Genomic DNA, 13,228 nt, shown 5'->3' on the forward strand with positions numbered 1-13,228 from the left:
GGGTGGGCTCCCTTAAGTGCCTTGGCCTGTTGGCTTTGCAAGGATTGCTTAGCGGGCCAGCAGTGGTGGTAGTCCCCCCATCCCCCAGCAGGCTTAATTTAAAGCCCGGTGGAGCAGGTCAGCCAGTCTGTGGCATGGTTATTATGTACAAGGGGATCACTGCACCATCCCTGTAGTGTAGTGAGGAGTAGCTTTGCTTTATATTCCCAAGGAAGCCACTTCCTTCTCCACACTGGGTATAGTACAGGTCTTTTTGTGGGGTGGGGAAGGTTACTTAAGGTAGAAGTAGTACTTATTTTGCCTCTGTCAGGCATTAATGGCACAATTGAGAATCTTATGACAGGATGCATGATTTTTGAGATGGTACATAAAATTCCTCAGATCCCAGTCATGTAACTGCCAACACCAAACCTGCTGACCTGGGGCTGGGGGGCTGTCCTCTGCCTGATACTGTTGATTAGCTAGTCATTGGGGTTGGGCAGGGGCAGCCTGGGTCAGGACCTGAGGCTGTCCCCCATGCCCAGTCCTATGGATAGTGACAACAACGAGGTACTTCAGGCAGTAAGCTATTTTTAACCTCGTGTACCGAAGGCCAGAACTTGTGCTTTCTTCTCACATTCTCAGTAGCTTGCGAAGTGGAAAATGGGAAAGACACAAGAATAGCAACAAAATAAAGTCTTTATAAAAAGTCAATGAGAGAGTTTTTTGCTTAGACTTAAAAAGAAGGGAAAAAGAGCTGAGAATATGTAAAGAAGAAAGAGCAAACTGAGGGAGAACAAAGCATGCAAATGTGGATGATGGGACATGTAATGCCTGTGGTTGGCAAGGAAGGTAATCCTGACTATCTAAATCATCCTAGGTATCTGGGTTGATGGCATTCAGATAATTGTACCAAGATAAAGTAGACCATGTAAACATGCTGGGTCTAGTGAGACCTCAGTTGAACCAGAGGGTCAAACTCCAAAAACTTAGAGCAAGTTTTGAAGTCTGCTGCCTGTCAATCTTCCATAATAATTGCTTGAAGAGAGAAGAGACAGGTCACTCTCTTTAAGAGAATGTAGCTTTCCTCCTATTACCAGTTTTCAGGTTGAGTTTTAGCTCTTGGTGCAACTCTCCTAGACATTATTGCAACTCTGTTTGGAGCGAAAAGAGTTTTTTCTTGGGCTTGAGTGGAAGGTTCCCCTTTCCAAGGATCTGGGCAATTGGTGTAGGATTTGGAGAACCTTTTCCAGATGACATTTTCATGTTTCTCTGACTTTCTATTGTAGTCTCGTGATGTGATGGCTTTTTATTCCTGACACAGTTAATGTCTTTTTTGTAGCAACTTGACCTCTGGTAGGGGATAGGCTGATTTTTTTTTTTTTTTTTTTCCAACATCTTGGGGCTCCTCCTCTTGTGGTAAGTGGTGTGAGAGGAAGCAAAGGACTTGATCCTTGTGGAAGGGCTTGGGACTTCATTCTTCAGTCAGCAGGAGCTAGATAGAATGCCTAACTACCCACAGCTGATGCTGCACACTTGTATACATGAGTGGGGACATTCAGTTTATTTGTCCCTTCAGGGATTGAAGGGAAGGGCATGACTCATTCCTAGGAAGCTGCTTCATTCTTATTCCTTAGTGTGAGGGACTTGCTTTCTTAAGTGACTTGGTGGTGGGGATCACAGGTTATTTGGGAGGCTAAGGGGACATGGAGTCCCAGAGTGTCTGCTGGACTCAAAGCCCTTACACAGAATATATGCACTGGTTGAGAATAGTTATTGCAGAGTCCCCTGTCACCATTGGTTTGCATGGAACAGACCTGTCATTGTTTGGTGTCAGGGATGGAAGAGGCAAGTGCTTTGGTCTGTGTTGCTTTTGGGGTGTACAATAAGTTGGGTCCCCCCCAAATATAGGAAATAGCATTGGAAGAGGCCTGTTTGGACCACGAAGACCAGTCCCCAAAGAATGAAAAGCTTAAGTTACTCTGTGCTGCACCAGTGGTTATATGTGTTACTTCTCTATAATGGAGCTCCAGAAAGCTGCTGTATTTAAATTCATGTAGGCTGAAGGGATGCAACTTAATTTAGGAGTCAGATCATGACTCTGGACTACATTTACTATCTACACTGGTAACATTTACAAACCTGACATTTAGGGGCAAAAATCCATTTTTATCTAAACTCCTCTCTGATGTTCTACAGTAGGTACAATGTCACCAACAGAATTCATGCTGGAGGAACACAACAAACAGGAAAAAATTATCTCTAGTGTGGCAAGGTTCCAGCAAACTTAAAAAAAAAAAAAAAAAGAAAGAAGGGGCAGGTGAGGGTAAAATCTTAATTTTACTATATTATGCCAATGCACCTCATTCCCTGCATCTTGACAGGTGTCTGTACATATTCTAGGCCAGTGATTTTCAACCTGCATTCATTTGTGGACCCCTAAAAAATGTCAAATGGAGTGCAGCCCCTTTTGGAAATTTTGAATGGAGGTGTGGACCCCTTTGAATTGTAAGTGGGAGTATTTACATACTTATGACTGATTGCAGTCATCTTTTGTGGACCTCTTAGATGTGTTCTGTGAGTACCCAGGGGTCTGTGGATCACAGATGTTGAAAGCCAGTGCTCTAGGCTGACTTGATTCTTGCAGAGATCAGGAAAAACACAATTAAGAGTATTATTTTTGTCATGCTTTCTAACAGGTTAATAGATTGCTTAAGAGACTTTGGGCCTACAGACTGGCAGCTGGCTTGCTTGATATGCAAAACACTGTGGAACTATAGTGAAAATATCACAAATGCTGCCTCCTGCTTTGGGGAAGAAGATATCAACACACTGCTCATGCTACTTGCTTCTCTTTTAGGTAAGATTTTACAGGCTTGTTACCCTGTCTCAGGAAACACAGCACAGCAGGAGAAAAACCAAGGATGATTGTATGTGCATGAGTGCATGAAGCAGTTAAACTTCCGTGGATTACCCAGTGACATCATAGATTTCATAGATTTTATAGACATTAGGGCTGGAAGGGACCTTGAAAGATCATCAAGTCCAGCCCCCTGTCCCAGGGGCAGGAAGTCAGCTGGGGTCATAGGATCCCAGCACGATAAGCATCCAAATGTTTCTTGAATGAGTCCAGAGTCCCACCTCTGGAGGGAATCTATTCCAGGCCATGGGGGCTTGGACAGTAAAGAAGTTTTTCCTCATGTCCAGCCTAAAATGGTCTTGCGGGAGTTTGTAACCATTGGTCCTGGTTATCCCTCAGGGCACTCTGGTGAAGAGACGTTCCCCCAGATTCCGATGTACACCCCTTATGTACTTAGAGGCAGCCATTAGGTCCCCTGAGTCTGTACTTTTCCAGGCTGAAGAGTCCCATGGCTCCCAGCCTCTCCTCACAAGGTCTGTTCTCCTGCCCTCTGATCATGCGCGTGGCTCTCCTCTGGACTCTCTCAAGCTTTTCCACATCCTTCTTGAATTGTGGAGCCCAGAATTGGATGCAGTACTCCAGCTGTGGCCTCACCAAGGCCGAGTATAGCAGGAGGAAGACATCCTGAGATTTACTTGAGAAGCATCTATGGAGTTTTGTTTGCTTTGCCAGCTGCGATATCACACTGGCTCATGTTCATCTTGTGGTCAATCATGATCCCCAAGTCTTGTTCAGTCGTAGTGCTAGCGAGTGTAGCGAGCCTATAAGCGTGATGCGGGTATTTTTTCCCAGAGGGGGAGTACCTTGCATTTTTCGGTATTGAACCTCACCAGGTTTATATCCACACACTTCCCAAGCCTATCCAAGTCAGCCTAGATCACTAGGCTATCCTCAGGTGTGGACACTCTACCCCAAAGTTTAGTTTCATTGGTGAACTTGACCAGTCCACTTCTGACATCATAGTGGCCTCTGATCCTCCAAGGTTACTACTCTCCCCATGGTTTAATGGACTTTCCTGTATGTTTCACAAGTATATACTTGCCAAGATGCCTTCTTGCATGCATAATTGTCATTCTTTAGAATCATAGAAAATCGGGATTGGAAGGGACCTCAGGAGGTCACCTAGTCCAGCTCCCTGCTAGAAAGAAGGCCAACCCCATCCATCTTCATACCATCCCCATTGCTAGTATGTTTCACTCTGTTTGCCCCAGCTGTGCTATACATTTTTCATTGGAACTGGGCCTCTGCCCTTCCAGCGCAAATATAGGAATTTACAGCAGATGTTGCTCAGACATGCAACAGTTTTACTGAGTACCGCCTTCTGCTTTCAGGGAACATGTCTACATGTGCATTAATGTGCCATGATTACAAATACTAACTTAGTGCACTGTAGTCGGCACTACTGCACAGTAGCACCAGCAGACTTTTGTTTCAAATTACATATGACTTGATTACCACATAATATTGTAGTTACTGTATTTAAACTTCCCTATTTATTTTCACTCCTTTAACTTTTTATTACATTTAATTGGAACCTTCTTACAAGCATTTTAAAAAGAAATTTACAAAGAAATTGTGAAATATATTTGGTCAATTTTTATTTATTTATTTATTTTTTAATATTTTGAAAACGTGTGCAATGTTTTGTTGTTAGGGAGGGGTGTGGGTGCTAGGCATAGATACTTGCAAGAGACATAGGCAATGTATAGCGGGGGTACAGGGGGGCATGTGCCACCCCCCCAAGATTGGCTGCAGCCAACTTCTGCAGGTGGTCCCCGCTCGCCCCTGCCCCCTACCTGTTGCCGATGCTGCCGGCTGTGGGCAGTCCCCACTCACCAACACTGGTGGCTGCGGGCAATCCCTACTCACTACCATGGTGCCCCCCTAGTCTTGGGAGGCATCAGTCATTCATGGCAAGAGAGATCCCCGACAGTCTGCTTTTGGAGTTTTTCGGATTGCAAAAAAAGGATGATTCCTTTTTGAATGATTGTTCGTGGGCCCATTTTGACAGGGGTGCACATGTGCCTCAAGCATTTGAATATAGACTTTCTTGTCTTAATAGTATCTGTCAGGTACATCACAGTTGGCATAAAGTACATTTTTCTTGACGTAGAAGAGCATACTACAGCTTTGGACAGACATTACATTTGTAGTGCTACAAAAATGACAGGTCTCAACAAAAATGTTCCTGAAAGAAATAGGATTTCTCTATAGAAATGTTGTAGGGGTCTTTGAATGGAGAAGCAGGCAGTGGACCCTATAGACCAGGGGTGGGCAAAATACAGCTTGTGGGTCAAATTTGACCTGCCAAGTGACTGGATCCAGCCTGTGGCTGCCCCCACAGTGCCCCATATGGGGCCACGCCCCGCTCACTCCAGCTGGGGCAGCCTGCACTGCGCTCCCACTAGCTCCTGCTGGCCCAGGTCCCAGCCAGCTCGCAGCTTCTGGCAGGGTTGTTCTCAGTTCGGGTGCAGCTGGCCAGATGCTGCTGTGCTCCCCTCACCTTTGGGAGGAGCCACTGGGCTGAAGCTTCCTCTCTGCCTGGCACAGGACAGCAAGGGCATAAGTGGGATAAAGAGTCGCTGCTGAAGGTGAGGGGAGCAGAACAGCGCCCAGCCAGCTGCAGCCACACTGGGAACAGCCCTTCCTGAAGCTGTGCACTGGCCAGAGGCCAGGGCAGCAGGGTTGTTCTGCTCCCCTTGCCTCCTGCTATACTGCTCTGGGCAGGCAGGCAAGAAGCTTCAGCTGGGCGGCTCCTGCCCAGTGCATGTAGCTACAGCTCTAGCTCCTGGCTGCTTCCACCTGCTTCAGCCGCCTGGGATAATAAGAAGCCCACTTGCAGGTGGGTGGAGCAGGTGGAAGGGGGCTGGGAGCTGGAGGCAGAGCTCCATGTGCTGGGCACGACCCACCTGGCTGAAGGTTCTCCCCCACCGGAGCAGTGTGGTGCAGCAGAGGCAGAAGCAGCAGCCACAGCTGGAGGCAAGGGGAGCAGAACAGCTCTGCCAGCCCAGGCCCAGGCACCAGCCAGCATATGCAGCTTCGTCAGAACCATACCTAGACTCCCAGCAGCCCTCGGTGAACTTTTATTATTGGGTCCCAATACACCGGAGGTAATGATAAGAATAAAAAAAAAAATTACCATTCTTGGGCCCCATTTCTGTCCAGGCCCCAGGTGGCCACCCAGTTCACCCATGCCTGTGTCTGGCCCTGCTTCCAGTGGCGCTGTTCCCAGTGCAGCTGCAGCCAGCCGGGTGCTGGTGTGGTCTCCTCATGTCCCAGCGACAATGCAAGCCTGGCTGGGGGGAACAACCCCACCGGAAGCTGAGCGCTGGCCAGGGCTGAGGCTGGGGTCGGTGGGTGTGGGTGGGAGCATGGCCTGGGCTGCCCTGGGCAGGGTTCAGCCCCATGCGGAGTTCTGCAGGAGCAGCCGGTAACCAGGCAAGCTCTGCTGCATAGCTCTACCTGCTGACTTTCGCTCTACCAAGGCCCGACTTGAACAGCCTAGATGCTCTTCTGAATCTCCTCAGTTGAGCAGTCCTATGGTTATGATTTCTGCTGGGAGTTAATCTGTAGTCCTAGCTTCACGCAGGCAGGGTGCAAAAGGACTTCCCACAGAACTATGTGGTCATTTGATCTCCTGTCATCACTTGGAAGTTCCCTTACAATTATTGTTTTAATTGTAGCATTTAAGGATACTTGTTTTAGTTAAGTTATAATTTAATGTGAACATTAATCAGAAGAGTACCTTTATAAATAGTATTTTCTTACTCTTCAAACCTTGTTAATCCTGTCATGTCCCTCCACCTATATAGTGTACCCAGTAACAGTTTTGAATGTCACTGTTAGGACAACTGTTACCAGTCCAGAAAACCTCTCTAGAGGAGGAGCTGGTTGACAGTCTGTCATAGGATTGGAACCAGTCCCTTTCTGCTGTGTACTCATGGGTCTGAATATTGATTCCCCTCCCCCACATATGACTTTACTTCAGCCAACTTGATTCAAAAAGAGACCTCAAGCTAAAGCTTTGTTTCAATGCGCATTGCTTGTGATTTCTGCAGTAGCCCTCAAAGAACGGTGTATATCCTATACTCATGCGGGGAAAGTAACAGTTCTTCTCCTCGCATACAGGACCGAAACAGATTTTTTTTCTTTTTCATTGTTGATGGATGCTCCAATTTGAGCGCGTTGGAGAGATTCCCTTAAAGCTTCTTTCTTTCAAAAAACTTTGACTTGTGGGATGGGAAAGCTGGGGTCTCTGATCTGGTGGTGTTTTACCTTGCCCAGACAAACACTGAGTAGTCTTTTTATCTATATATACCGGGGTAGGCAAAATATGGCCCGCGGGCTGGATGCAGCCTGCCAAGCACTTCTCTCTGGCCTGCGGAGCCCCTTCAAAACCCACGTAATGGCAGCTGCCTCTCTAAAAGCCTCCAGGGCACCAGCCATGGGCTGCAGCACCTCAGGCTGTTCCCTTGCATTGTGGTTGTGAGGCAACCAACGCTGACCTCAGCCTGACGCAGCTCGCCCCGCCCCACCCTTGGCTCCGGCCGTGTTTGCAGCCCGAGAGGGGCAGGAGGGGCTGGGCCAGAACCTGTGGCGCCAGTGAGAGCAAACAGTGACTGGGCTGGGTTCTGCTTTGCTGCACAGGACTGGAAAGGGCCCTGCCCTGCAGGTAAGCCCAGGAAAGTGGCTGCTGGGCAGGCTTTCCCCCTGCCGTGCCGCTCGGGCCATGCAGGGTCGGGCTGGGCTGGGCTGGCACTGGGGAGGGGAAGCAGCAGCTGGGCCGCAGCTCCGGCCCAGTCAGCACCAGGGAGATGAGGTGGCAGTGGAGCCGTGTGCTGCTCAGGACAGGATGAGCCCAGCCAGACCGGCAGAGGCTCAGCTACATATTCCCCCTGCCTGTGCCGATCAGTCCTGAGCGGTACATCGCTCCGCCACCACTTCTGCTGGCTGGTGCTGACCCAGCCGGGCTTGCCTCCTCCCCAGCAGCACATGGGAAGCTGGCTTCATCCGCATGCTGCTCTGGATGGGACAGAGCCAGCCGGGTCTGCACCAGCCAGGAAAGGTGGCATGCAGCTCGAGTCGGCTCCTCATGTGCTGCTGGGGACGGGAGGAGCCCGGCCTGGTCTGCACCAGCCAGCAGAAGCGGCAGCAGAGCCGCGTGCTGCTTGGGATGGGATAAGCCCAGCCAGAGTGGCAGGGGCTCAGCTGCACTTTCCCCTTGCCTGCACCAGTCAGTCCCAAGTGGCACCCAGCTCCAACGCCGCTTCTGCTGGCCAATGCAGGCCCACCCGGGCCTGTCCTGTCCAGAGCAGCATGCGGCTGAAGCCAGCTTCCCACATTCTGCTAGGGACACGAGGAGCCCTGTCAGGTCAGCACTGGCCAGCAGAAGCAGTGGTGGAGCCAGGTGCCGCTCAGGACTGACCAGTGCAGGCAGGGAGAAAGTGCAGCTGAGCCCCTGCTGCTCTGGCTGGGCTTATCCCATCCCGAGCGGCACATGGCTCTGCTGCCACTTCTGCTGGCTGGCGCAGACCCGGCTGGGCTCCCCTTATCCCCAGCAGCATGTGGGAAGCCGACTTCAACTGCATGCCACTTCTCCTGGCTGGTGCAGACCGCCGGGTTTGTCCCATCCAGAGCAGTATGCAGATGAAGCCAGCTTCCCAGGCGCTGCTGGGGACGGGGGAAGCCTGACTGGGTCAGCACTGGCCAGCAGAAGCGGCGGCAGAGCCTCCTCCCTTTGGGACCAGCTGGCACAGGTAGGGGGAAAGTTCTGGGGGAGGACTGACGCCCCTGAAACCCCACTGCTGGGGCAGGATGTTAGAGGGATCACAGCCCCTTGCTACCTGGTAAGTTGTGCAAAGGGAGGGACTTCCCGTGGCAAAGGTCAGGGCTACTGGTCCCAAGGTGGCGACCAGGGGGTGGGGCAGTTGAAGAGGCAGAGCTGTCCATGTGGCCCTCGACAGCTCGCCAAAATTCATCAAGCGGCCCTCCACCTGAAATAATTGCCCACCCTGATACATACTAATTAGTTTTCTAACCCTAGTTTTCTGTTTCAAACTCTGTAACAAGGACAAGGCAGTATCTTCATTGTCCCCTTGATAAAAGGTTGTACTGTGTCATCTGAGGTCAAGTTATGGCCTAAAGGCTATGATAACCTTCAAGTTACCACTTAGTCCTCCCTCAGACAGCTGTTCACCCGATTATCAGTTGTGCTTGATCTTCAGTGGATATTAGATTTGGGAGCATGTTTATCCAAAATCCATTTAAGGCCCCTGTTTGAAAGGGTTTCTACTACTTGCCATATCTGCTAATAATTGACATCATTGCCAGGCAGGATGGGCAAGGAGGAATGCATAACAAAGTAAATTAATTCACCAGTAAGTTTATTTGATGGAGTCTTTTCTTCTATTATCCTCCATCCCCACCTTTCTTCCTTTAGGGACTGTTACTTGAAGGGCACCTTCCAGCCTCTTTTGAGTTTATCATTTCCTGATCTTGATGCTGCTCAGAGAAGCTTAAATATTTTATTTACTGACCATGCCTCCTACTAGTGGATTAAAATAAACCAGTGAATGATCCCTAGCAAAGTGAACAGTCACAGGGGTCTAAAATGGTTGTTCACCCTCAACAGAGTGGGGAATTATACTTACTAGGAGAATTCTTGCTGCCTATGCTGCTAAAACCAGAATAAAAACACCTTGTCTTGTTTCCAAACTGGCAGTTAAGCAGGGGGAGAGGGTGGGTAGAAGGAAGCGTCTTGTTTGTAGACAAGGAAGCTTGTGAAACCATTGAGAGGTGATAAATATAGAACCATACACCACCATTTTTACACTTGCTTTTCTGACCACAACATTATTTGTTTTTCCATTCCAAGTACTGCTTGTCTTGCAGTACTTGCTAATTTAACTCAACCATGAAATTGCTTATTAAACCATGAATATATATATAACAGGTAAAATTATACTGTCCTGAAGATAAAATCCAGAGGTAGTTTTTTCTTCAATGTTCATAATTGCTGATATTATCTTGCCAATTGCAGATGAGGAAGTAGCACTGGATTACAATTTTGACAATGATTTAAGAGATTACCACAAAATGTATTGGGAGACAGAGTTCAAACCTGTGGCAGAGAAACTACTCAGCAGACTTCAAAAAGACAACTCTCCTTCTTTCAACCTATCACCATGACTTCATTTTAATTCAGAAGTTAGAGGAGTTAGCAGTACAAACCCTAGAATACTTCAGTCATTTAAAATAGTAAGTAAATGCAAAGAGTGATTGTTAGCAATATGTGGGAAACAACTCTAAATGCTGACTGGTTATTTTTTTAAATGTAGATTGTACAGTGAAATATTTCCAGTGCAACCTGTACATTGATAGGCATGTTAGACATTATGGAGAAAGATGAATAAAACTCATTTAAATCTGACATCTAGCCATCTTTTGAGAAACTTAAATGTGGTCACTGTCCCTCAAGTAGTTTCAGTCTTGATCCACAAAACTAACGTGCAGGTGTTGATTTCAAGGATGCTTGTTTGTCATAAAGCGATTTATACCAGCCACAGAAGATTAGCTTTCAGATGGGTAGTTCCCAGTATAGGTTGGTAAATTTGGTTATTGATAATGCCAAGGGTATTCACAGAATTCCTCATGGTAACTCAAGAGAATTCAAGTGCAAGTTTATTCATACCTGGATGACTCACACATGGGAAGGCTCATTAACAAACCTCACAATTTTTGCCTTCCTAGGACTAAGCAAACAAAGAAGTTCACCTTGGGTGTTACTCAGAAATACTCAAAGGGTGTTTTTGATTTCCACAAGAACCTGTCTGTTCCATGATATTTTGGCCTGTCTACCCCAAATAAGCTTCTAAGCTTCTAGTAGAACTGATCAGCCACTGACATATTTCTTCCAAGACATCTGTACAAGTTTTCAGGCATCCCACATAACTTCTTACACAGGCATAACTCCACTGTTCAGATGAAGGGTGGTATACTGTCATGGTTAAAGTTTGCAACAACTGTATGTGACAAACGGTTCATGTCCACAAAGTTTTATATTTTCTGTAACCTAGTCAAAAGTTGTACTGTCAAGATCCTGGACACGCGTCTCTCCACAATGGGTTGAAGATAGGTAATCAATAATAATAGATCAATTAGATAATATTCAAACATGGGAAACACAGACTCTTCAAAAAAACCAAACCTAGCTTTATAGAAATGTCTTAGAATTTCTTCACTGAAATTCTTTCTTCACTGTTCTTTAGGTATATACAATTTTCTTTCCAATTGCAAAGAGCTGACAAGTCAAATCATGACTGAGAATAGAGCCACGACACACAAAAAAGGGAGACTGAGATATACCTCACCCTCAGAAAGCTCCAGTCCTATGGAAATTCCATACCTGTCACAGAATTACTCTGATAGCTGTGGTCAGTAAAGGACGTGATCCAAGAAGGACCTCAGTCTGGCAGGAGGTTGGACTGAATGACTTCTGGCAGTACCTTCCAGCTCTACTTCTCTACGAGCTCTATGAAAAACATCATGGCTTAATGGATTTTTTTAGTAGGGCTCTCTATTTTATAGAGATAGACAATTAGGTCACTGTATGGACAAGTGCTCCAAGGAAAACAGTAGATGTCATTCTTGGAGGTGGATTGTCCATGTACTGTATTTTTCGGACCATAAGACGCACCTGACCATAAGACGCACCCAGTTTTTATGGCAGGAGAGACTGTGTGCCGGTGGCCGGCCATTTTTATTGCCGGCTCCCGACCACCGGCACGGGCGCCGGCTTCCGGTGTAAACAAGCGGCAGATGTCCCGCTCGGGCTCCGCCGCCTCCGCGGGCAAGCTCCGCCCCGTCTCCCTGGGACACGCACCTTCGGACCATGAGACGCACCCTTGTTTTCCCCCCACTTTTGGGGGGAAAAAAGTGCATCTTATGGTCCGAAAAATACGGTATATTCCACAATCCATCTGCCTCCCTCAGTTCTAGGGAGTCTTTATTTTATTTCACCAAAGCAACTACAGGGTAATTGGAAGCCTCTCACTTTACGCTTTAAGTTAAAGGACTAAAGATACCTCCCCAGGACAGAGCTGGCTTAACAAATTTTGATAAGTGTGTGAGGTTTAGTGAGACCAACCGGGATCTATTTGGATCACACAGTTGGATTTGGTTACTGTGAGGGTACTTAATTATTTAACTGGCTAAAATAAAACTGTTGTGTCACTTTGAAGATGCCTGTGGCCAGGAAGTTTTCATGTGTCCTTAATGCACTGCACTGGTGATTAGCTTGACAGTAGGTGTATGTTTGTGTAAGTGAAAGGTTAAAGTAGAACAACAAAATATGGCCATTAGCAGACATTACATTTATTCTGCACTTAACATGTTATTCTCATGATAAATGATAATATGCAACATCAAACCAATTCACTGGACAATGAAAATGGAAAAATCTTTGTGGCTGAGTGGCATCCTAGTTTAAATATGAACACATCATGTAGCACCCCCTCATCCCTAGCTGTCTGCACCTGGCATGCGTTTAGTCAGCTGTGGGCAGGCCCAAGCAGCTAGTTGCAGGTGTGCCATTAAGTCCACAGTATGGACAGCTGAGGACCAGGGAGTTCCTTGGTCCCCAGCAACCTGGGCACACACATACAGCCAGCTGCACACTGCAGCAGACATGCAATGTGATCTCAGGAATTTTATCCCAGATCCCAACAATCAAACATCCTGCCATGCCAAATCCTGAACACCTGTGACTGTTTCTTGAACACTGCTACTTCATTAAACTGGGCTTTAGTATTGAGCTGTAACATTTAATTAATCAATCCTTAACAAGCAGTAATAAATGATGCAGACTACTTAACATAAATGAGAGAACAGGTATGCATGTGGTGCTTCTATAGTAGTAAAAGAAAAGAAACTGCACCCAGCTATTTAGTATATAGAGCTTGAGGTCTGCTGTACCACATGGGAAGGGCTTCATGGGATTCAATGCACTTTTCTTTTTGAAAGATCTTGCCTTCTCTACAACATAACTCTGTTTCTGAAGATCAATCAGTCATCCTCCATTCCTGTAGGCCCACAATTTCCAGCTGTCAACAAGAACTAACTTGAGCCCACTTTTAAATTCCATCTTTGCTACTGAGTTGCTCTATGGCCTTAGGTAGTCAGTCACTCTTCTGTTACACAAGGATCAGAAGTAATTATACCTTCACTCATTATGTTGATAACATTTGTGAAACACAGTATGTGTATTAAGTACATTTATAATGAATTGCAAGAACATGTTCAAAGAGCCAATTTATCTCTCTCTTGAGCAAG

The 13,228-nt window shown here is 46.9% G+C and overlaps 1 protein-coding gene across 6 annotated transcripts in view; it reads left to right on the plus strand.

Annotated features, from left to right (window-relative positions):
* ARMC2 (armadillo repeat containing 2) overlaps positions 1–13,228 on the plus strand; it is a 165,676-nt gene that overhangs the window by 121,393 nt on the left and 31,055 nt on the right. For 3 of the 6 annotated variants that reach the window (XM_019537867.1, XM_019537865.1, XM_019537866.1), the window contains 2 exons: positions 2,679–2,839; positions 9,939–10,328. In XM_019537867.1, the coding sequence (XP_019393412.1) occupies positions 2,679–2,839; positions 9,939–10,087 (310 nt within the window). In that variant the 3' untranslated portion in view covers positions 10,088–10,328. Of the gene's footprint in view, positions 1–2,678; positions 2,840–9,938; positions 10,329–13,228 lie in introns of those variants that run through there. The other 3 variants (XR_002101659.1, XM_019537869.1, XM_019537868.1) reach the window with 3 other exon arrangements.

Source organism: Crocodylus porosus, unplaced genomic scaffold (assembly GCF_001723895.1).
Source record: "Crocodylus porosus isolate Cpor-Errol unplaced genomic scaffold, CroPor_comp1, whole genome shotgun sequence".
In the NCBI taxonomy this organism is placed as follows: Eukaryota; Metazoa; Chordata; order Crocodylia; family Crocodylidae; genus Crocodylus; species Crocodylus porosus.